The following is a 26,321-nucleotide window of genomic DNA, read 5'->3' as shown; positions in this document are numbered from 1 at the left end:
AAATAAATCTCTCTCTTGCAGCCACGTCTGTAAGACCACTGTGAGCCGTTCGTCCTTCATGTCTCATGGCTCTTGTCTGCTGCCCAAGTCTTTGCTCAGCCCAGCTGTCACTCTGCTCTATCTGTTCTGTTTTCAGCTGTCACTCAAAAAACATACAGTACATCCTGTTTAAAACATATAAAGGAAAACCTGTGATGACAAATGGGCGACGGGAGTTTTTTTCAGATCTCTTCTGCTGCGGAAGGACGTTACCAGAGAGGCATTCATTAATGGCATTTGGCAGACGCTCTTATCCAGAACGACATACAACAAAGTGCATACCCATAACCAGGGATAAGTGTGCTGAAAGACCCTAGAGGGAAGTACAATTTCAACTGCTACCTGTACAACAACGATAAGGACCAGGGCCTTTTTTTTTCTTTTTTTTTAAACAAACAAATAAACAAACAACAAAGCAAAAGTGACCAAACTTAACTAGCCAAACACTGCTTACCTAGCCAAACTAAAAATACCGATACACAAAAAAGTAAATCATAGAAAGACAACAATTAAGGTTCACAGGGAGGTAGGGAGGGACGGGGAGAGGTGCTGTTGAAGAGGTGCGTCTTCAATTTGCGCTTGAAGGTGGGAAGAGATTCTACAGTTCTGACCTCAACGGGGAGTACATTCCACCACCGAGGAGCCAGAACAGACAGTAGTCGTGAGCGTGAGGTGGAAGTTCGGAGAGGGGGAGGTCCCAAGCGGCCTGTGGAGGCTGAACTAAGAGGTCTGGCAGGGGTGTAGGGTCTGATGATTTTTGTAGGTAAGCTGGGGAAGACCCCTTAACTGCTTGGAAGGCTAGCACCAATGTTTTGAATTTGATGCGAGCCATGACAGGCAGCCAGTGGAGGGAAGTAAGCAGGGGGGTGACATGTGAGTATTTGGGAAGGTTGAAGACCAGACGAGCAGCTGCATTCTGGATAAGTTGGAGGGGTCTGATGGTGGACGCTGGGAGGCCAGCCAAGAGGGAATTGCAGTAGTCCAGGTGGGACAGAACCATCGCTTGGACCAGGAGCTGGGTCGAGTAGGGGGTGAAAAAGGGGCAGATTCTCCGTATGTTGTATACGAAGAACCTGCAAGACCGGGTCACTGCCGCAATGTTCTCGGAGAGGGACAGTCTGCTGTCCATCACCACGCCGAGGTTCCTTGCACTGGGTGATGGCGTAAGTGTGGTATCCCCTTGGGAAATGGAGAGATCCAGATGGGGAGAGGCAAGGATGAATATCATTTCAGTCTTACCTGGGTTGAGCTTTAGATGGTGGTTGTCCATCCAGCTCTGGATGTCACTCAGGCAAGCAGAAATACGGGCTGAAACCTGTGTATCAGATGGTGGGAACAAGATGAAAAGTTGGGTATCGTCCGCATAGCAGTGGTAGGATAGCCCATGTGCAGTGATCACAGGGCCAAGGGAACGAGTGTAAAGAGAAAAAAGAAGCGGGCCTAGGACTGAGCCCAGGCAACCTGGAAGGAGCGACCAGAGAGGTAGGACTCAATCCAGTCCAGGGCTGTGCCACAGATGCCCGTTGCTGACAGGGCAGACAGGAGGATGGAGTGATCCACAGTGTCGAAGGCAGCAGAGAGATCTAGAAGAATGAGGACAGGAATGCGGCATGGAGTGATTCACTGACGGAGAGGAGCGCGGCCTCTGTCGAGTGGCCAGATCTGAAGCCAGACTGATGGGGGTCTAGCAGGTTGTTGTTAGAAAAGAAAGAAGAAAGTTGACTAGAAGCGGCTCGTGATGGAGGGATCCAGAGTAGGCTTTTTTAGCAGCGGAGTGATGTGGGCCCTCTTGGAGGATGCTGGAAAACAGCCAGAAGACAGGGAGGAGGTGACAAATGGGAGAATGTCAGGTGTGATAGTCTGGAGAAGAGAAGAGGGGATAAGGTTAAGGGCACAGGTTATAGGGCGGTGGGAGAGCAGGAGTTGAGAAACATCTGAGTCTGTAAGGGGGGAGAAAGTAGAAAAGGAACGGATGGGCCTAGAGGGGGGGAAGGGCACAGTGAGGGGGGCGGTGGTTGTAAAGGCTCTGCGGATGTCTGTGAGCTTTTCATCGAAAAAATCAGCAAAGTCATCAGGAGGACTTAGGTGGAGGAGGCGGTGCATTGAGGAGAGAGGAGAAAATAGAGAACAGTTTCCGGGGGTTAGAAGTGGAGTTCTGAATTTGTGTTTGATAATATTTTGCTTACCAGGAGAGACTGGTAAGTTGTGAGGTCTGAAGGGTCTCTGGATTTTCCCCACTTCCTCTCCACTCCACTGCGCGGAGGCTGGCCCTGGAGGTACAGAGGGTGTCAGATATCCAAGGACTGGGAGGGGATGTGCGAGGTGGCTTTGAGACAGGGGGACAGAGAGAGTCAAAGGCGGAGGAGAGAGATGAAAGGAGGGTGGCAGATGTAGAGTCAGTGGGGAGTTTGGAGAAGGATTTGAGAGGGGGGAGTGAGTCGGTGACAGTGGTGGCAAAGGAAGAGGGTGAGAGGGAGTGGAGGTTACAGCGGGCTGAGGAAGTGTGGGTGGGAGGAGGATGGGGAGGAAGAGGAAGAGAGAATGAGATGAAGTGGTGATCAGATGTATGCAGAGGGGTAACTACAATAAAATAACTGCAATAAAAAGGTTAGTAGGGTAGGATACTGCAACAGAATGGAATTCAAAAGTGGATATGGACAGGTCAGAGAGGGGGAGAACAGAGAATTTCCATGAGGGGGAAATTAAAAGACCAGTACCACCGCCACGGCCGGAAGGCCGTGGAGTGTGAGAGAAGGAGAAGGAGGATGAGAGGGCAGCGGGAGTGGCGGTGTTGTCAGGTGTGATCCAGGTCTCAGTTAGGGCAAGGAATTGTAGGGACTGGAGGGAGGCATATGTGGGGATGAAGTCAGCCTTCCGAGTGGCAGACTGGCAGTTCCATAGTCCCCCTGTGACCGCAAAGTCCAGGGGTAGCTGATGTTCGAGGGGTTCCGACGCCGTGGAGGCCCACGTTGCAGGGGGTGTCTTCGAGGGAGAGAGCAGACTGGGAATATACATTACATTCTGTAATGTAATGACAGATCATTGAACTGTCCTCATGTATGTCACGACTTCAGTGCGGAATCTGTCTCCCGCGACCTCAGAAAATCTCCTTTGTCTTCAGAAAGCCGCAGCGTGTAGCACATGATCTTTCGATTGGCTGTGAAGACATTGCATGAGGAGATAGAAATGCCCTTTCTGTTCCTGCAGCAAAAGGTCAGCTTCCCCTTTTTTTCCCCACACCAAAGAGGAAACTGGCTCATAGAGAATTTGTGGGTTTAAAATGTTTGTGTGCTTCTGCTATAATCTTTTCCTGTCTGCTAACAGGTGTGTGTGTGTGTGTGTGTGTGTGTGTGTGTCTGAATTACATCACAGGCATACTCCAGACACTTGCTATTGGGCAGTGATAATGGACCTGTGGCAAGTCAAGTAACTTTTACTGTCTACCTAGTGGTGTTTGTTGCTTTCTAATAAGCAGAGATTACATTTCCTTTAAGATTTAGATGTATCTTCCTTTCTTTGGATTTCCTTTTGGACAGTTTCATAGGCATCAGTGTGCAAACATTTCTGTCCAGTGGTACCGTTGTTGTTTCTCGGTTAACATTTACACTTATTATGAATAGGCCTCTGTGCCGTCTTCGTGATATTGCACTCAAAGAAACACTAATGTTCCTCACTATTGTACTCTGTTCTTGATAAGAGTGAAAAGTCATTGTAATGTAATGTATATAGCTATCTACTGCAGCTAGCTTCCCCGCTGATTCCAGCTAAGATTAGCTTGGATTCTCGGCCGGTTTAAGATGGTTTTATTTGAGTTTTCGACACTTCCAGCTGGTCATTGCTGGTCTGTGGTTGGTCAAAGCTGGTCTCTAGCTGGGCATGATAGGGTAAGCTGATAGAGTAAGCAGGTCGCCAAATTGGTTGACTAGATGATTATATAGACTGGTCAGCTGTTTAACAGCTGGTTGACCAGCTAAAAGTGTTGAAAACACAGCTTAAACCAGCTTGACAAACTTATTTTCAGCAGGCTTGCAGGCTACCAACAGCTTGATGGAAACCAATACTTTTCAAGCCAATTATCTAGCGAAACCTTGTAAATACATTCATATTTAAACTCATATTGTTTATTTACATTTTACAAGAAGTTGCTGCAGACAGGCATACCTGTTTTGCTTTCTTTTCTATCCTATTACTGCATGCTCCCAGTTCACCTTGCCCTCTCGCACTTGACTGGCTAAACCAGTGAGGGTGCGGCATTCCACTGAAATAAAGCAAGGACAGGGTTGCCAACACTGTTTGGGTGTTGGCTTTCTGGCGCCAACTCACACTCTCACACTACTGAAATCTTATGCCAACTGAAATTACAATCTCTCAGTAGCACCCCCCACCCCTCCTGCCTAGTCGCCAATACCATTGTCCACCAGTGTAAACAATCTCGATCCAAACAATGTTGAACGCTACCGTTGTACGGAAGGTTATTAGTGGCAATATTAAATAAATAAATAAATAAATAAATACAAATGAATGTCAACATAAATGGTTAAATGTTTCCACATTTAAATATGTCCTCATTATAAGAGATTTATTCCAGTAACACATCAAATATGAATTGAACACATTCATTGTTGTACCATTTTATTTATATCATTATGCTCCAATTTTGGCAAGCCTATTGTTTGGCCTATTGTTTGCCAGTTTTGTTCTTATTTCTCTTTGAGAAATAGTAATTACAAATGCCAAAGGCAATCAAAACCCTAGAATCAAGACTAGGTACTGAAAACTTTCTTATACCTACACTAAGGAAGTGATTGAATACAACTGTCCGATTACTTTTGGTCCCCTAAAATGGAAGGACTGTGTATAAGGGATGTAATTCCTTCACAGATCACCCAATATGGATGCAAATACCCTCAAATTAAAGATGGATGGGAATTTGCATTTTAACCACATTATCCATTGCTTCATTTCAAATCCAATGTCCATGAATACAGAGCCAAAAGAACAGAAATGATACCACCATCCAAATACTTACAGACTGCACTGTAACTCAACCATTCCCATAAGCAGTGTTCACTTTGCTTTACTTCTTCCTTCTTTTATTTAGTTCTCACTGTGCATATTTCCCCCCTTTTTGTGAGCTAGCTTCTCACGACAAACATTTAACACAGTGGATCTGATACCTGAATACATTATCTGAACCCACTTATCCTGAACAGGGTCGCAGGGGGCTGGCCTATCCCAGCATACATTGGGCGAAAGGCAGGAATACACCCTGGACATGTCGCCAGTCCATCACACAGGGCACACACACCATTCACTCACACACTCATACCTACGGGCAATTTAGACTCTCCAATCAGCCTAACCTGCATGTCTTTGGAATGTGGGAGGAAACCGGAGTACCCGGAGGAAACCCACGCAGACACGGGGAGAACATGCAAACTCCGCACAGAGAGGCCCCGGCCGACGGGGATTCGAACCCAGGACCTCCTTGCTGTGAGGTGGCAGTGCTACCCACTGCACCATCCGTGCCGCCCCTAACTGAAATAAAGTTAATGAAATATGAAATAAAAAAGCATGAAATAATACACAATAATGCTGCATGTTTATTTTAAATCAATGCAATGCATAAAGATGTGTTATAAGTACTCTACTAGGCCGAACAATGAACAAACAGCTATTCGCGTTCAACACAGGCAGTGATACTCCATAATGTTGGCAATAAAGATATATTTCTTATTGATTTGACAATGTACACTATTTTAGATTTAATATTTAAAGAATAACAATTATGGTGCCCTTAATGCGGTACGATGTATAACGTGCTGTAATTTGTACATGCTGAAACCAAAGTGTATAAAAATACACTTTAATAAAAGCTGAGACTTCACTTTAACCACATGTGGATTGAGCCTGTATTCACACCCAATACCATCATTGCACTGGGGTGTGAGTGAAATGGACCTGTTGCAGTCTCTGCTTGTAGTTTGGCACCAGAATGTAATAACTCATGCATGCAAATCCATTTTCTGCCGTTTAAAATGAGTTATCAAATGAATCTACAAGACTGGGACCCAGAGAAGTTGGTAGCTCAAGCCCCAGTGTAGCCACAATAAGAGAAGTGTGGCTGTTGGGCCCTTAAGCAAGGCCCGTAACCCTGCATTGCTCCAGGAGGGATTTTAATCCCCTGTAAATCGCTTTGAATAAAAGTGTCAGCTATGTAACAACTGATTTTATTAATTTAGTGCTGTGGTACTTCTTCCTAACTCAATTGGGTATTCATGGTTAAATAAAGGCTTTGCCTTCAAGCTGTGACATAAAAACAAAAATTATGGCTAGATTATTAGCTGTTATTAACTTCTGTTCCCAATTCTGCTATGAGTCATGATGTGGGGATTTAAAGGTCAGTCTGGAGGGATTTTATTTGGTACAAGTCATGTGAAAGTCACAACTTCTCTAGTGCTTGTGGGACAGTCCCCAGTCGCCCCGGCAATGCCAATTCTGCTGTGGGTATTCCAGGTGCCCCTCACTCCATCCTCCTGTTCTGGCAGAGGGAGGAAGACGCGGGAGGGGGAAATGAGTGTAGGTCTTAGAGCAGACAACCCCATGTGGAGACATGTGCGTGCACACACTCACACGCACACACACACACGCACACACTCACACGCACACACACACGCGTTGAGTGTGGTGCACCCGTATGCGTTTGTTTCCTCATTCAGCATTTCTGTGAATGGGTGACCTTGCCGCTTTCATGCGATAAGTGGTCAGTTTACAGTTCAGTGATGTACGATCATTGCCACCAGTGATTATCACATTTCATGGTCGGTTGCAATGACTTTTAGTGAAGTGTCATTGACTAGCTTCCAGGTCTTCAGCTCACAATGACTCCACTTTGGCAATGCGTTCTTAGTTCATACTTCCTATGAGCGTCAGTTGAGTAAAATGTTGGTAAAAATTGTAGATCACTTAACTATAAACTGGCCTTTACTGTCCAGAGTCAGGCTGAGCGCTCTGTGAGCAAAGGCATTTTGTACTTTCCATTTCTGCGGGCCAGTCACATGCTGCATCATGCTATCCCTGTTCCATGAGAACTTCTCCACAGCACAGCTGCATTTCGCTGGGGAATTCTGGGTGTTTTTGTCACGGTCAAGCGAATCCCATGTCCTACAGAAACACCAAAAGTCTATCCATCAGTTTTCAACTGCCCAGACAACTCCTTCTGAGACTATGCAACAAACTGGAGCCAGAACTCAGAAGATCCACACAACGTTCCTGTCCAATTGCAGAACATCTTCAGGTGCTTTGTGTACTCAGCTTCTTGGGGACTGGCACAGGACAGTGAAAACATACCACTGTTGCCCTCCAGCAACATTTTTCCTCTAATTTTATTTCTATGTTCCCTCCAGTTTAATGTCAAACCATTTTTGTTTTACCAGTTCCATTGTACATGGAACAGGTAAAACTCTTGTCAGGTAAAACAACAGCAATATGTTCCCAGTTAGTTTCAACATTGAAACATTGAAATCAGCTACTTATCAAAAGCTCCAACAGTGATGGTGACACCACTCCAAATAGCAGATTTTTCAAAAAATTTGTTTTAATTTTTTTTTTGGTCATTAATGTTTTTTATTTGGAGAGATTTTGGGACGCTTGAGAATTTGAACTCATGGAATTTGAATTCCTATCCATATTTTGTACACAAATTGACATGTGCACAAATATAAAGTAGTTCTGCATTGGTCTTGAGACATTGCTAAACTATAAAAACGTAAGGTTTTGTGTAATCATTTAGCATTTTAGTTTGTGTACGGTGTATGTACATGCTCTGACATAAATTTGTTCTGTCTCAAATTTCTGAATGGTACAAGCCAACTCCTTCATTTAAGTCTTCGTGTTAAGTCTTTGTGTGCAGTATATCATGTTTGAGATATTGACACTTATAGGACTAGTACATAATAGGTGGAAATTGCCCATTGGGGGGGGGTCAAAGTGGAAAGGGGTAATATCAATCCATCCATCATCTTAACCCACTTATCCTGAACAGGGTCGCAGGAGCCTATCCCAGCATGCATTGGGCGAAGGCAGGAATACACCCTGGACAGGTCGCCAGTCCATCGCAGGGCACACACACACACTCACTCACACACTCATACCTACAGGCAATTTAGACTCAGCCTAACCTGCATGTCTTTGGACTGTGGGAGGAAACCGGAGTACCCAGAGGAAACCCACGCGAACACAAGGAGAACATGCAAACTGAGGCCCTGGCCGACCGGGATTCGATTCAAACCCAGGACCTTCTTCCTGTGAGGCGGCAGTGCTACAGTGCCACCCTGGGATAATATGCATTTTATGAAATAGCTGTAGCACACACAATTATATAATGAAAAAAAAAGGAAATCAGATCATGTGTAGGGTACACAGAATTTTAAAGCAGAGTACTTTCATGTTTTCTCTGCCATCTCTTTAAATTGCCTGAAATTGAATTCTGTGGTCCTCATGAGGTATTTTAGGGGTGTCAATGTATGCTAATCTTAAGTTCTGTGCACACACTTTTTGTTTAAGATTGATTGGTATTTATCAACATACACACGTGGATACAAAAAAAGGTGTGTCTACGTTTATTTGATCAATCCGGCATTTATTTCAGTTCCGATCACACATAAATTAACACACGGATTTATAAAAATACTGATAAATGAGGCCCATTGTGTGTGTGTGCACGTGTTTGTTTGTGAGTGTGTGTGCATGAGAGTGTGTGTGCATGTGATTCCTTTATTGCATATGAAGAAGTAAAACAGGTTTAAATAGTTTATGTTACAGTCAGTGTATGTCATTCATATCCAGGAAATAGCCAGGGAAGGAGGGCCTGTTCAAGAAGTCGAAATAAAATATGACATATCTTTCTAATCTAATTGTGTCTGTAAATATGCCACAGACACAGATGCGCGCACATACCCACACACACACACATGCATGCACAAACACACATGCACACATGTGACATAAGCACAGTATCAGTCGTTGTAAAGTTGCAGGGCTGGAGGTAGGAAGTAGAAATATGATACTTTATCAGTGGAAGTTCAGACTGGCTGAGGTGAGTTTCCTGGGGAGATGACGACAGTGCTATGCAATGTGATAACAAAAGCAAATTCCATATCCTCATTGCGCGTGTGTGTGTGTGTGTGTGTGTGTGTGTGTGTGTGTGGGTGAGTGGAAGTTCATAAGAGAATAATTATATTTCAATGACATTGTATGCTTGTAATTGTAGCCATTAGTTATGAGGAGACTGGATTTGCCCAGTTCTGATTGTGAGTTTTGCTTATGGTCATTCACATCAGTAAATGGCTTATCGCTAGTATTCAGAGCTAATGCAATATTTTGTGACGTATTAGATGTTATTAGAAATATCTGCGATCACCTGTGATGACACATGCATTTGCTGAGAAGGAAATCCCAAGGAATGTTACTTTGAAAACCCCAGTTGTGCTCAAGGAAGGATTCACCTTTGTGCTTATGACTGATTGGTTGTTTTAAAGATCTTGCTTCTGAGATTTAGAGAGTTTGTAGTTTGTGTACATTTAAAATTGGAAACCAAATACAACCAAACTATCCATACAGTGGGCTCCAGAATTATTGGCACCCTTGAAAAGTACTGTACTGTAAAAAATGCTGTGAACTAAAAAATAATAGTTATGAGCTATAGTTATGTCATCCAACATGTCTCGAGTACTTTAATGGATTCAAACCATTAAAAAAATATCTATAATTCCACAAAAACAGGTTTCACAATTATTGGCACCCCTGATTTAGAATTGCTATCAAGCATTTTTTAATACTAAGCTCACATTTTCAAAACTCTTCATACAACTCTCCTCACCAACACGCTGCTTGGCGCAACGGTTAATTTCATGCCCATAATGCATTACAACAACCAAAACACTGCAAACATGTCTCAAAACTAAATAATTCTACAAAATATCAACACTAGTTTTCTTCTAACAAGTCAATCATAGCTCAATGATCTAAAAAAATACTAACAACCAGTGGCATTACAGTAGATGCAGTCTTTGAAGTAATATTGTCTTCCGTAGTTTTTCTTCTGTTTTTGTAATTTGTAATTTTTTTTACCGACTTTCCATTACAAAGCAGAATGGCACTCCATTTTCTGGAATCACAGTTTATGCAACAGAAAAGACATGAAATGAATTAAATGAAATGAAAATGAGAAACCAAAACTAAGCAAAATTCCAATACTCAATTACGGTGTTTACAGTGAAAACAATACCAGAAGTCACTTCATTTGGACAGTCTACTTTCCAAACATCACACCATACTATATGTCCTCTTAGGCTATACACTGGGGAAATAACGCCTGTGCACGCCTGATCCATCCCTGGCAATCATCAGCTGATACATCCAGGTATCCGGCATCCATCCTCTATGTTGAATATATTCATATTCATATTTCTCTCCCTCTCCCCATCCATCATCCTGTCATTCATCTTGCTTCCTCACCCACTTCTGTATTTATTCCTGGCTCCATCTTGAACAAAATTATTCCAAAGATGAAATTAAAATTCCCTCAGCACCTAGGCAGGTCTCTGACAAAATCAGGTGTGATTGTTCTACTCAATAACCAATTCACAATGTGCATCAACTTCAATCAACACTTTGTTTCTATAACTATAATGAAAACTTTTTTAGGGTTTTTAATGCATTTCAATATATTATTTGTGGCTTAACAAATTGTTATCCACTTGAACCTACTTGTTTTGAATAGCAAAATATATCCAAAATATCAATGACCCACCTCCATATTTGACAGTAGGCATGAGGCCCTTCCCTTGTATGCATTCATATTTTTCCACCAAACATGTTGATGGTGTGTATGGCCAAAACATTTGATTCTGGTCTCATCTGACCAGTCATAATTCCAATGATGTTTGGTAAACCCCAGATGCTTGGTTTTGTTTATTGTGCTCATAGCAACGCAGTCCATCAGCCAATTTAATTACTAGATTTTTGTCATGGATAATGCAGTTACAGTAAGAAAATGTTATTTTCTAATGTGGTTTTTCATTTTTCACTTACATTATGACAGGGAATTTGTGGTAGAGGATGAGAACAACTGAAAGTGAAAAGGTCTTTGCATTGACATTTTAATATTGTCAGATAAAGTACATACATTAATTTGAAAATCTAAATGCAAAGCTGGCTTTTGCACATTCATTTGAACTATTACATAGTTTGTATGCATATGGAATGAAAACAAAATGTAATTGCCAATTTGCATTTTGATTCTAATTTTGCGTATGACCAAAACATTCTATTTTGGTCTCATCTGACCATAGCACTCTCTTCCAGTATTCATATATTCATAATTCCAATGATGTTTGGCAAACTCCAGATGCTTGTGCTACCCTTCCAAAGAGTTTGTTGGTATGGAGGTGCCATATTTTAGACTTGGAGACCCCAATTTTGCCGTGGATATGCTTCCAAACACCACCAAGCAAACTGATGTGATTTTCGGAATTATTTTTGAATATGTTTGGACCACAATAACCCTGCTCTGCACTTGAAGGTTCATAACAGGAGCTCATGACGTCATAACCACAGTTGACTGTGGAGTTTGTTCAGTGTCTGCACACTTAAGCAGTAAAAGTAATTTCCGAAATAATAGAAAGGAAAATCACAGCGGCCATAAATCAAGTCTAATGTCTGAGTCTGCTGAAATTTCAAAAGAGTTACTGGTTCTTTATGGATTATCTTTGTTTATCTTAAAAAAATTATAATAATAATAAATAATAAATAATAAAATAAAAAAAAGAATAGAGAAGCTAGTTGTACCTAAACTGCGCTCATATTTAAAACCAAGTATTTTTTTTGTTGTTGCCGGAAATGAGTATGAATGGAAGTATTCAGCTGTGTAGCAATGTTTACATAACCTACTATGATCTCGGCTGAAATATACGTATAGGCTACATATATATATATATATATATATATATATATATATATATATATATATATGTATATATTTATATATATATATATATATACATTTACATATATATATATATATGATATATTATGCAATAGACGTAAATAATCATCAAATCTCATTACCATATTTTCACTTCAATTTGTTATATAATTTTCGCTTCGAATGAAGTACGTAATAATGATGCGTCCGTTCGCAACCCTCGGTCTACCCTCAGTCCAAACCCACACTCCCACATACACTTCTTTGTTTCACGAATGGTTGTGGAAACCGAATGCGCCCTGGGGTAGGGCCACGCGACAATTCCTTTCACTGCAATTCGACGGGAGGAGTTTGCTCTTTGGGAAAGGGAAGTAAACGGCCCTAAATTGTTTATTTCCATTAAGTTCTGCAAAGCTGGATTTCCCCGGACACACGCGCAAGTCATTATAAATGGGCGACAAGAACATGGAGCATCAGAAACGCAAGCTTAACGGTTACTGTACGCCGCACTATTTTCTACTTCACTTTGTTCAAGATGTTGAAGGTAAGACAGTGACTGTGACAACACTACTCTTGTTTTTAACTTATTCCATCTGATATTCTGAATTAATTGAAATAGGCTAGGCTATATTTTAATGGCGTCAATTGGACTGGTAAATAAAGGAGTTGCTCTAATAACCACGGTGTTTATGAAAAGTTTAATTCGATCATATTTGTATCTTTAAGACATGCTACTTTCTTGGATTGTTATTTTAAGTAAATTTCCACTATTACAATTATATGCCTTTTTTTCCAGGTTTGCATAGTGTTCGCAGTTGTTGCTCTCTTTTTGACTACCCTTTCGGAATCTAAGAAGCCAGTTGGTTGCTTTAACAAGGACGAGCTCATGGACCACGCGGAGCACTTCATAATGAAGTATCTACACCTGTCCCATGGCCACATGGTCCAGTCACTGGATGACCCGAATCCCCGGACTGCACTGAGCTGTTCCAACTTCATCCTCCAGACATCGTCAACGGAGTACCACAACCGTTCTGTATCCCCCTGGCGGCACAGGTAAGACACTGCTCCTCTGCGCTTACAGTTTTAGGTATACGGATAATTATGACTAAGTATTTACATAATGGTAAATAAAGAGAATCAGATGATGGCAACCTGACAGACCCTCACAAGTGTAAATCAGCAATCGCGTGTTTTGATAGCCTGGTAGCATGCCTTTGCTATTATCAATTCTAATCGAATGGGCAAGTCGGAGTATTATTATCTTTTTTTTTTTCAAATTCTATTGTCTACAGATGTAGCCTATCACTTGGTGAATAAGAATCCGGATATGCACGCATTCGAGGAAGTATATTGTCAATGAGGAAAATCCGAATCCCCCCGGTGCCGGTAGAGGAACTATGAACATTAGGGGAAGAATAACACAAAAATAGGTCACAGTCAATGTGAGACGATCCACGCGAAGCGTAGACTATTTATAGATTTCCGCAAAGCAGAACTCGTTCCTCAGTGTATTTAGTTAGCCTACGCTAAATAATGTCTACCCTTCATCGTGGAACCGGTCAGCAATTTCAGCAAAAATAAGTCGGTTGGCTATAGTCAGACATGTGGCGCCTACCTCCGACCTCCCCCCTAATTTTAGAAATAAGAAAGGGTCAGCTCGGCACTTATGGAGCCCTTTTGAGATCTGATAATGACATTGGCTGCCTGAGCAGATCCAACATTTGAAATGGATGGTTCTCGAGGGATGGTGTCCTGTTTAACTGCATAGCGTGATTAGATTTCTGGGTGAAGGTACTCGGATGTGATAAACTAATATATATATAAAATGTGGGAGATTAGTTTACATACAGGCTATATGTTGAGTATGACTCCACGCTGAGCGTATAATGCGAGCGAATTAATGAGAGGGGGCTGTTGGTTAGTCTAATCTGTAGCCGATACCTATTCCATGCTGTTGGTGCGTGGTAAGAACAATTAACTCATCTAAACGATCATCTTTCCACAGAATTGACCATGACGAGGAAAGATATCCAAGCAAGATTGCTGTCGCCGAATGCCTCTGTGAAGGTTGCATTATCAACGGGAAAGAGGACATGAGCTATAACTCGGTTCCGGTAAAACGAAGTCAGCTTGTGCTGAAAAGGGTCGAATGTCCAATAAAACCACATTTATATTCATTCGCAGTCAGTACCATAAAGGTCCCCGTGGCGTGTACCTGTTTACGCCCGATAAGCTCACAGTAGAAAATCCAATTAAGGGTTGTATTCTAAAACCACCTGTAGTGACAAGTCTCACGTTATGTTGTGTTTGTTGTAAAATGCACCAGCGTTATTGTGATAACGCGGTTATAATTGCTTATGGTCTTAAGCTACCAATAAATAAATAGATACACATGGTTTTACATGGATTTAAGAAAAGACAAAACGAAATTTTGTAATCCAATTAGCAGTTTAACAAATGTTCTCAGTTGTTTAGGTTATTGTGCTAATTATGTCTTTGTGTATCAAAGTATTTATTTATTTATTTATTTATTGTGATTCATTTATGATGAGTATATATACAGTGTAGACATGCTGAGTTTAAAAATGGTTGTGTGATTTATTTTGTAGGTACGCATTTTTATTTATTTTATTTATTATTTATAGATTTATTTAACATTTGACTATTTATTAGTATGATTATGTAATTGTATTTATTGATTTTCTGAAAATCTGCAGAAAAAGTGAATCAAATTGCATGTACAATGTTTTAACATTTTTGCAATATTAATACAGTTAAATACATTTAACTACATTTAAAAAATGTGTTATCATATCCAGCTAATCTCTTAGTTTTCCCTAAGTTTTTTGCTAGTTTGTATTGTGTGCAAACCATTCTCTCCAGCAGGTCTCCGCCTGTCTGTACTGTGTTTCAACTTGTTTTGTGTACCCTGACCTCCGCTTATTGGATTATCCTTCTCCTTGATTGTGCATCACTTGTTACCGGACTTTGCTTTGTGTATTGGATTTGGATCACAGTCTGTCCCTGTCCTGCCTGCCTCTCTGTGTTTGGAAATTTGCCTGTGACCATGACCAAGATTTGGATTACTGTTGTCATGGCCCCATGTGACTGTGACTATGAGCTGTGTTATCTCTGCCATAGCAGTTTGCCGGTGTTTGACTGTCTCAGTTCTTTAATAAAGACACTTATTCAATTTATTTCTGGGTTGCAATTGGTACTTCGTTCCCGATGCCTGACACACACAAACACACACACACAGTCACAGAAATAGCATTGCATGTTCTTAATCATAAACCATTCATCATTTAGTATAGGAAAACGGACGAATGTTGATTTAATGAATTGCTCTAATTATTTTAATTTCTTTTTATATATGCACTCCCTGAGCACTTTACTAGGTATACTAGACTTCTACTGCTGTAGCCTATCAACTTAAAGTTATGATGTGTGCTCCATAAGGGCGGCCTGCAGTGTAGTGGTTAAGGCAAATGACTGGGACACATAAGGTTGGTGGTTCTAATCCGAGTGTAGCCACAATAAGATCCGCACAGCCGTTGGGCCCTTGAGCAAGGCCCTTGACCCTGCATTGCTCCAGGGGAGGATTGTCTCCTGCGTAGTCTAATCAACTGTACGTTGCTCTGGATAAGAGTGTCTGCCAAATGCCAATAATGTAATGTAATAATGTGCTCAGAGATGCTCTTCTGCATACCACTGTTGTAATGTGTGGTTATTTGCAGTCACCTTCCTGTCAGCTTTGACCAGTCTGGCCATTCTCCTAGGGTGGCCTGTAACCTAGTGGTTAAGGTAAATGACTGGGACACAAGGTCGGTGGTTCTAATCCCGGTGTAGGCACAATAAGATCAGCATAGCCGTTGAGCCCTTGAGCAAGGCCCTTAACCCTGCATTGCTCTGGGGGAGGATTGTCTCCTGCTTAGTCTAATCAACTGTACGTCGCTCTGGATAAGAGCGTCTGCCAAATGCCACTAATGTAATGTCTCTGTCTGCAGAACTGCTGCTCACTGGATTTTTAATTTATTTTTTTGCACCATTCTTTGCTAACTCTAGAGACCAGTGTGCGTGAAAATCCCAGGAGATCAGCAGTTTCTAAGATACTCAAACCACCCTGTCTGCCACCAACAATCAATCCACAGTCAAAGTCACTTAGATAAACATTTTTTCCCCATTCTGATGGTTGATGGGAATATTAACTGAAGCTCCTGACTTGTGTCTCAATGATTGTATGCATTGCACTGCTGCCCAATTGGCTGAATAGACAATCACATGAATAAGTAGGTGTAATAAAGTAAAAATGTGCCATATAAAGTGCTCGGTGAGTGTATATACTATAATCATAGATGCAGCCTGCAGGTATAGCACTCCTTTTCTGCATCTGCAACATTCCTATGGCTATCACAGTCACTTCCTGTATCAATGCCCCTCACTTTCTGCAGGTATATCTCCAAAACAACAACAAAAAAAAACTATAGAAAAAGAGGAAAATTGGAAACACCAAACCCGAACCCCCCAAAAACCAACATCTAAGGTTAAAAACTCCCCGCCAGGAAGAAAAAATACCTAAACAATGTTGAGAAAAACATCATCACTGTCTTGACTTTAACTCACAGTCTGGTCTTTGTTCTACTTGCACGTGCCATGGTTTCTCTGTAATTGATACACATGCATTCTTCAGGACATTTCTTTTTTTTATTTTATAATTGTCAACGACAGACAGGTTATTATGCCACGTCTTATAATATTCCTGGAAAGCTGAAATGGTGGTTGATGTCCTAATGAGATTGTTTTATTACTGGGTATTCAATTTTAATCTGATGTAAATAGGCTATAAATAAGATATTTGTAAAGTGGGTTTTTTAAATAAATGCTTGTTACTGTTTGTGTTTCCACTTATGATCAAAGGGCCAAGACATTATCTGTAATGGGCTGCAATTTGCGACCTGGATTGCTAGTAAACACACTATCAAATTAAGGACAGCTGAGATCCTTAAACTGCAGTACTGCAGCTTGTGGTGTAGGAATCCTTTCCTGACACTAGATGGCGTAAAATGCTGAGTACAGCTTCACATAAAAACGGCTCTTCCACACAGTCGTGTGTGATTGACCAGCTCGTCAGCTCGTCTACATTTCAGTAAGAATGAGATGCCTGATAGAAATTATGAATGGACTGAGGCCAGGGTACTTAACAATTACAAACTTGCCCTTTGCCTTGTGTTTCCCAACAATCTTCCCCAAACTCCGCACTCCTCCTCCCAGGCTTTACATGTTTGCTGTGGATTGGAGGTGAACTGAAATATCTGTTACTGATAATGAGCTTTCTGCCACTGAAAATATTTAGGTAAAACCTGAGCTGAGGTTCTTAATTTCTTTTTTAAATTCATAAAATAAAAATGGAGCTAAAATTCCTTTGGCATTTTGAAGCTGACGTACTTAACCAATTACGAACTTGCCCTTTACATTGTGTTTCCCCTCCATCTTCCCCAAACTGGTGTGTAAGTATAAACATTAACATGACGGTAACCCATATAGAAGCAATGGTCACCAGCATTTTTCATCAGCACAGCTGGATACAGGTTCCGGGGGGCATTAGCCTGTGCAGGTGGGTCCTGGGGGTATTAGCCAGTACAGGTGCTTCCTGGGGGTATTAGCCAGTACAGGTGCTTCCTGGGGGCATTAGCCTGTACAGGTGGTTCCGGGGGCATTAGCTTGTGCAGGTGGTTCCAGGGGGCATTAGCTTGTGCAGGTGGTTCCGGGGGGCATTAGCTTGTGCAGGTGGTTCTTGGGGGCATTAGCCAGTACAGGTGGTTCCTGGGGGCATTAGCCTGTGCAGGTGGTTCTTGGGGGCATTAGCCTGTGCAGGTGGTTCTTGGGGGCATTAGCCAGTACAGGTGGTTCCTGGGGGCATTAGCCTGTGCAGGTAGTTCTTGGGGGCATTAGCCAGTACAAGTGGTTCCTGGGGGCATTAGCCTGTGCAGGTGGGTCCGGGGGGCATTAGCCTGTGCAGGTGGTTCCGGGGGGCATTAGCCAGTACAGGTGGTTCCTGGGGGCATTAGCCTGTGCAGGTGGTTCTTGGGGGCATTAGGAGGCATTGGTCTGAAAATTCAGAATTGGTACATATAGCACCTCATGGATAGAGAAAACCTTGTGTGGAGTGGATGTGGTAAACATGGGATAAAGATCTTTGGCACATGCCCTTGCATGCAGGACCGGAGGTGAGGGTGGCGAAATGTCGGAGGGCGTGCAGTGTGTGTGACGTCTCTCGGGCAGAGTCAGCTTCCTGCAGGAGCAGAACAGACGTACAGGGCAGAGTTTTAATGATGAGCCATGAATCGGCTCCTCTTTGAAGTCACATTTAACTGTGCCTGAAATGTTTTAGAGGTGTGATGAATATTTTCAGCGTGTCAGGATGGCCTCTCCTCAAACTTGCTGACATTCCCCCTGAACCACTCTTATTCATGATGACACCCCACCAAATTGCACCCCAGAACACTTTACAAAAATACTTTTTGTAAAATTCTCCACATACTGAAATGGCAGTAATATGATGAAACTCATAGGAGGCTTTTATCTAGCAGCAGTGCTTGTGTATGTCTGTTTGGTAGCCAATTTCAAAGGCCTCAATATTTCAAAAGTTTAAATTGCCAAGTGTGAAGCTGTGCCCCAGTTAACTGGCAGCACAATGTGTGGCAGATACACTTGGCTGTTTTTAAGTCCTTCTGTCACTCTATCCACCTCTCTCTCTCTATCTCTCTCTCTACCTCTCCCATTCCATCTCTTTACCTCTCTCTTTATGTCTTCCTGGCATCAGATAACATGTTGCAAGTTCACACTGAGAATATACTGTGAAGTCTTCTTTTAAATATACTGTATAATTGTATTTATATATTATCCATTAATGTATCACTGGATTTAGAATGGCACGTTCTAGCCAGCAGACGATGGTTATTTGAAGGTGAGCTCAGTTTAGTAGCTAATGAGCTCCTTTAAAGTGTGTCTGTGCTGGGAGTCCTGATTGAGGACAGGAAAGTAGCAGAGAGACCTCTATTAAAAGTTTGAGGTGAAGAGGAAGACACAGCCCATCTGCCCCATGAGGAAATCCATACACACAACAAATGGATGAAATCTCAAGCAGATCCAGGAAATGAGAGATATACATGCAGGAAGTGAGTGTTTATAGCCATTGGAATGTTGCAGATGCAGAAAATGAGTGCTATACCTGCAGGCTACATTCATAATTACAGTGTGTGTATGTATGTATGTATGTATATATATATATATATATATATATATATATACTGTGTGCATAAATTGCTGCACGCTAAATGTAGTTATAATGCTGACGACGCATGAATTGAGGGTTATGGATTCAAGCACAGGACGTGTGTCTACCGACGCATGTTGCACTGTGCAGGGACATACTAAGTGGTGCAAGGTTGAGAAGTCAGTCTGGCTGATGCTGATATAATGAGGCATCATCACTAGCACATAGTGTGTAGGTGAGTGTCGGTGGGTGTGGAAGGGGGGCTCTTTTCTGCTGAAGCAGGACTCACATGGGTGTCTGCAACTCGCATGGGATTGCTATTCTGTTTGAAAGGGAGAATGATCCACAAAGGGACCTTATTCAGGCACTCTGCTTATTATATTTGGGTTCTGAGTGGGTGCCAATTTGAGATGATATTTAATGCATGAGGGAGCTGTGGAGGGAGGGGGGACTGATCTTTGGGGAATTCAGGTCTGTATCTCATTTAATATTCTCTGTAATTCGCATACACACACACATACACGCACACCCTGCCTGTGGCACCTCACACAGAGGGGGGTCCGTCAATTCAAATGTGTGTGTGTCTGTATGTGTTGGAGTAAAGGAAGGAGGCGAGGCTGTAGTGTGACATGATGCACCATCGCACAGAAATTCACTTTTTGTTTTTTTTCACCAGCAATAGACCCCCACCCACATTATGGGACAGGGTGTGTCACAGGGACAAGCCCTGCCCACTGCTTTTTGGCACATGTCTTGAGAAGTTAGACTCCTGTTATCGCGCCAGCCATGTTTGCTGGCGTGTGTAATAGAGTTGTGTTCCAGTGCCCTCCAGTTGCCTTCAACAACTGCCTAGCTATATTTTATTGTCAACCCTGAGATGGGAATACATAATAGTCCACGAGTGTTAACTGGTTTGGTTTGGCAGTAGAGGAGGGTTTGTAAGGTAAGGAGTGCATGATGTCCTGCAGCACTGAAACAGCTTTATGGTGTACATGGCCCTGTTTCTTCCTGGTACTAAAAGCATTGGCACAAGGGCTGAACAAGAGAAGACTGGTCCATTTGAAGTACTGCGGCTAATTTATATAATCTACTGACACCATTTCCTGCCCAGTCCAACCAATAGTTCACAATGGAAAATCACAGAATGTGTTGCAAGTTTGTGTTCAAGTGTGTGTGTTCAAGTTTTTGTGTTCTGACATTTATTATAAATCGTTTTATTTGATTGGGACAAATATGATTTAACAATGTTAAATTGTGCAATAGCCGGATCTGATACCGTACAGTAAAGGCTAGTGTGTAGTGCCGAGATGCACTTTCAAAACAAAAGAAGTGAAAATTAATTTATTATGTTAATTGACTGGCAATATTGTTATATGCACTCATATGAAAATAAAGCATTCCTGAATTGAATCAGAGAGAGTTGGGATGGTACTGTGTTGTTCTAACCTTCTTTTTCAGTGTTTGTTACAGGTACAATACACATCACATTTTTGATTTGATGTTTTCACCACCCCTGTTGTACAGAATGTTTTATATGCAACACTTTTCCTCAACTCCACCCCCCCATCCCAAAATAATTCTCAAACTTTCCTGTACCCCGTCAAAGAAATCAACAAGCCTGTCGTGTCTGACCACTTCAGTTGGAGCCCATAAACTCCTAGTGTCAGAGTGGACATTGTGTCAGTTAGTCCTTTAGAATAAAAGGTACAACAGGGAAATGGGGATCCTATAGCCTATATAGCCAGTGTAGTCACATTAACATCAGTGCAGCTGTTGGGCCCTTGAGCAGGGACCTTAACCAGGGGGCTCCAGGGGGGATTGGCCCAGTGCAGTCTAATCAAATGGAAGTGCGACTAAAGTTCAATCACAGAGACGTAGGAAAGCAACGCATTGCTCAATCGGCCATTCATCAGAATTTACACGGAATATAAAAACGCCCATTATTCCATCATCTCTGTCCCACTGAATTTTAATATGACTGGGGGTTGGACCCAAAATGCACGACTCAGAAACGGGTGTAATAAAGTCCCGTCAGGGATTTATTCGGGGAATATCCAGAGAGCATAGTCAAAAAACAAGCAATGTTCGTACACGTAAAATCCAGCCAAAACCAAAGTGCAGTACCGAGGGAGAAGGCAGTCTCATAATCGATGCACCATGCAAAAAGTCTGGTAGCCAGGAAAGCTGTCAGTGGGGCAGAAGTACAGGCGGACTCAGCGCAAGAGTCAAGACCGAAGTCTGCTCCGCGGGGCAAAAGCACAAAGACGGCAGGCAAAGTCGTGGTACAGGCAGGCGATGGTCAACAAAACAGAAGTTAATAATCTTTGGTCAATAAACAGGCTTGGATTGTAACGGGTAGACAAATGGCTTGACAATACCACTAAAGCAGTGCACTGACCAACAGGGGGCAACAATTTCGCAAAGACATGTCATGAAACTGAGCTTTATATGCAGGTGTAGACAGGTGTAGACAATTAGCTTGAGAGCAGCATAAGAATGGAAATCAGATGTGGAGGATTGACAAGTTAACGAGGTAATTAGTAATTGTTAGTAATAAACCTATCCTGCCCTAGCGTTAGTAAATTAGTAAATGACATGCACAAGAAACGTAAGGTAACATGAACACATGGTTGGAATGTTAGTATTACCCAATCCTGATCTAGCGTTAGTAGATTTAATAAGTAGACAAGGGAAATTGAAACAATTAGGGAAGTGTGAGTGACAGAAAGGGAGAGAGAAAAAGCAGGAACGCAAGGTTTGCAGAAAGACACAAAAAAGTGTATGCTAAACAATGAACGGAACATAACATGAAACAAACATAAATTGCGACATGAATAAACGATATAACGTGACAAGACAAGACTAACAATTAAATCATAACAACTAAACATGAAACATAACATGACTTGAAAATTAAATGTAACAAGAAATAAAGCATAACAACATAGCGAGACTAGACTAACATAATACGTGACATGACAGTAATGTAACTAAGACACTGACTAAACATGAAACATGACATGACAAGCATGAAACGTGACAGCCAATCAATATTGGTCTGGCCGAATGTACTTTAAAGGCCTATGATTGAACTTGGAGACAATTTTCTCTTTGGTTTTTCTCAACGCATTCCTCTGTATTCGATCCTGGTTTCGACTGTCTGTGCATTTATTATTGTGTATTCATTTGATATTTGTCATGTGTAACCGTCTTATATTCACAGCTTAGTGGCAGGCATGATGACCGAAGCACCAATGAGCAGGCATTGGTTCAGCTCGTATCTCAAGCTCAACTCGGGACATTCATTCAGGATCAAAGCAGTTGCCACTGCGGCCCAACGTGGCCTATCCATCTCTACTTTACAAATCCTAGGCCGCTGGTCTTCATCTGCTTACACAGCATGCATATGACCCAACGTCGATAATATTGACATTCAAAATTCCATGGATTAATCTCAGGTGCTATTCCTTGTGTTGAACATATACGTTGGTGGTGAGCATGGACATGTTGCGATAAATCTGATTGTATACGGTGGCGTTGAAGGTGTAAAACATTACATTGTCTTTTGGCTGATGCTTTTATCCAAATAAACTTACATTTGATTAGACTAAGCAGGAGACAATCCTCCCCTGGAGCAATGCAGGGTTAAGGGTCTTGCTCAAGGGCTGTGGGGATCAAACCACCGACCTTGCGGGTCCCAGTCATGTACCTTAACCACTACACTACATTTGCCAAGCTGGCAAGCTTTCAGAGATGCTTCGAAATGATCTGCATCACGTCTTTAGTCTTTTGGGGGTTTCTCCTCTTCAGTGATATTTTGCATCATTTCAATGTATTAATACATGTTTGTGTTTTATTCCTTTTCATTCCGTCCCATTCTATTAATTTAAAGTGACAGAGTCATCGGCAAAACTTTCCTATTGCAAAACAGATTTTGTTATTAAATCTTTAATTCTGGATTCTCTGCGATTGAAACGGAAGTGAGAGTGAAAGTTCAACCACAGAGGCTTCAGATGGCAATGCATTGCTCAAGTGGCCAATCATCAGCATTTATGTACAGTATGAAAATGCCCATTATCTGCTTCTGTCTGCGTTTCAGAAACTTGCGTCACCCACCACCTCCAGCTTCTGGCTCTGTGAACTTACGTTAATATTATTTTCCTTAGCCCGAGAATAATATAAAATGTAATTTTGTCTGAGGCCAGCAGTCTTGTTTGTGTGTGTGTGTGTGTGTGTGTGTGTGTGTGTGTGTTGCCTCGTATTCACACATGTCTGTGTGAGAATGTGAAAGTGGCATGGACGCATCAACGCTGTAAGAACATGTTCTTAATTAATATCCGTAAAGGCTTAACATCACCTTGGATTATCTGGTTAAAGGTACAATAGGTCATTTTAGACTCATAATGGTCAAGAGAGGAATCGCAGCAACAGAAATCCTCAAACCACAACACTGTTTATCCCTCCCCCTTCTCTATAAACATGCTGGCATTCAAACGCCATTGGCTGTGGCAATTAGAACCAATTAGCTTGAATTATTGTACAGCCGTAAAATGTTTTGGTACAGAGTGTCAGTGCGTCAGCTGTATATTCTGTATATCTTGATAGGAAGCGGTGCCTAATGAGCTTAGCATGCTCAGTTTGAAACAGGAGCTCTTACTTGTGTGGACGGCAGACAGGAAGTGCATGAACCTCTCCTCGCTTCCTCCTCGCCACATGTTATTTAGACATGTGTTTCAGGTGTTTATGAACTCTGTAATTACAGCTGGGGGGTTCACACAGTGGCCTTTAGCTACGGTGTGCTTTCACACGCTGGTCTGAGTGCTTTGCGTGTCTGTTTCTGTGGCCCTCATTCTGTTATTAGTGTTTGGGTGGGGTGGGGGGGGGGTAATTACAGTGCCACAGCTTCATGCCCCCTCAGGTGTACCTGTGAGTGAGAAAACCCACCGGTCAGTCTGCACTCTCACTGGTGCGGTTCTCACCAGCCCTGCCCCCACTTCCACTCTCATTGGAATCCCCCCCCCAGTAGCCACTCAATAGCCCTGCCCTCCCTGGGCCCACCAACCCCTCCTCACCACCCTGACAGATGTGAGAATCTCTGTCTGTGGTTCACCTCCTACCTGCCACTACACACTTATCAGGTGTTGTGGAGGGGGTCTCTGTCTTTGCCACATACCTCCTCTACGATGACAACTGTCATCGGCCCTCTCCTCTTTTCCCTCGACACCAGACCACTTGGCACTGTCATTACTTTCCACAACATCTTCCATTGCTGTCTCAACTCTCTCTCTCCCCACCTCTGATGCACTCAGGATGAGGCATGCGTCTCTGCTTGCCTAGATGACATCTCCAGTTGGACGTCTGCCAAGTTAAACCTCAATCAGGCTTTTTTCTAGGTGAATCCTGCCCTCTGCAGGACCTCTCCACCTCTGTTGATGATGCCACAATGACTCCTGCCCTGGCTGCCAGGAGTCTCAGGGTAAGTCTAGACAGTCACCTGTGTTATTTGGCCCCCATTGCAGCCCTAACATGATCCTGCAGGTTTGCACTTTACAACATCCACTGAATCAGACCCTTCCTCACACAAGATGCTGCCCAGCTTCTGGTTCAAGCTCTAGTCATTTGCTGACTAAGGGCCTGTGTCCACTACGTTTCTGGCAGAAAAGTGCTGGCAGAGCACTGGGAAATGCTGGGATGATGCACCTGAAAAAAAAACGCTTTGGTGGGTGTGCTGAGAAAATGTGTCTGACATGACAGCATCTCACCTAAACGTTCTAACCTATACAGTCCGTCCATTTTGGAAGATATCGCTTGCTCTCCGCAGCTCTCTCTCCAGCCCCTTCAGCTCGTCCAGAACGCTGCAGCCCGGCTGATTTTCTCCAAAATGTTCCTGTGCCACCCCCATTAGATTCAAAACTCTAATTTTGGTGTACAAGGCTGATAAAGGAGCGGCACCCCTTTATCCTCAGTGGTCCATCCCTACACCCAGGCTGGGGGCTCTACACACTGCTGCCCCCCGGGGTGCCTAGCTCTCCCTTCTCTGTGGCGGCCTATTCATCCAGGCCCCACGCTGGTGGAGTGACCTTCCTGTGGATGTCAGAACAGTCTTTGACCACTTTCAAGCGCAGACTGAAAACTCACCTCTTCAGGCTGCACCGTCCCCTCCCCACCTCACTGCTATAATTAGCCATGTGTATGCTATAGGTTATAATGTATAATTATTTTAGTATTCGGGGTATTCTCGCTGCCGACTGTGGGATGCTAATTGGAAAGTTGATGTACTCTTCAAGGGTTCAAGTTTTATCTATGTGATCACTCGAGGACTTGGAACTGTACTTTTCTCTAGGGTCTTCAACGGACTTGTCCCTGGTTCTGATTCACACTTTATTGCATGTCGCTCTGGATAAGAGCATCTGCTAAATGACTGTAATGTAATGTAACCCTTCCTCCTGGCTTTGACTCTTCTCTGCACTGGCTCCCCAATGACGGAATGACCTACCTTAGTTAGGACTGCAGAGTCCCTCCCTACCCTCTGGTGTAACCTGAAGACTCATCTATTCAGAAAATGCTAGTAAAGGGGAAACCCTTCTCTAGATAATTTCCATTCCCCTCTTCCATATCTTCCCCTAAAAGGTAAATGGTAAATGGCAGGCATTTATATAGCGCCTTTATCCAAAGTGCTGTACAATTGATGCTTCTCCATTCACCCATTCATACACACACTCACACACCGACGGTGATTGGCTGCCATGCAAGGCCCCGGCCAGCTCGTCAGGAGCATTTGGGGGTTAGGTGTCTTGCTCAGGGACACCTCGACACAGCCCGGGCGGTGTGTTACGGTCCAACCATTACATGATTGCTTCGAATTTTGGTGATTTACGACTCTAGGTCTTTTCTTTGTGCACTAATTGTAAGTCACTTTTGATAAGAACATCGGCTAAATGGCTAAAGTGTAAATGTAACTGGCCCCGTCCGCCTCAGCCCTGTCCCAAGAGTCTCCCTCCACCTGCTCTCTCTGTT

At 42.7% G+C, this 26,321-nt stretch overlaps 1 protein-coding gene across 1 annotated transcript; it reads left to right on the top strand.

The window, feature by feature from the left end:
• The first annotated feature begins 12,470 nt into the window (after positions 1-12,470).
• On the top strand, positions 12,471-15,088 carry il17c (interleukin 17c). The gene is made up of 3 exons (XM_061222689.1): positions 12,471-12,569; positions 12,822-13,081; positions 14,034-15,088. Exons 1-3 carry the CDS (start codon positions 12,561-12,563, stop codon positions 14,269-14,271), a joined length of 507 nt encoding a protein of 168 aa, XP_061078673.1. The 5' UTR covers positions 12,471-12,560; the 3' UTR covers positions 14,272-15,088.
• Positions 15,089-26,321: the final 11,233 nt, after the last annotated feature.

Source organism: Conger conger, chromosome 15 (genome assembly GCF_963514075.1).
Source record: "Conger conger chromosome 15, fConCon1.1, whole genome shotgun sequence".
NCBI classification, from domain to species: Eukaryota; Metazoa; Chordata; class Actinopteri; order Anguilliformes; family Congridae; genus Conger; species Conger conger.
This window is presented reverse-complemented; position numbering and strand designations above follow the sequence as displayed.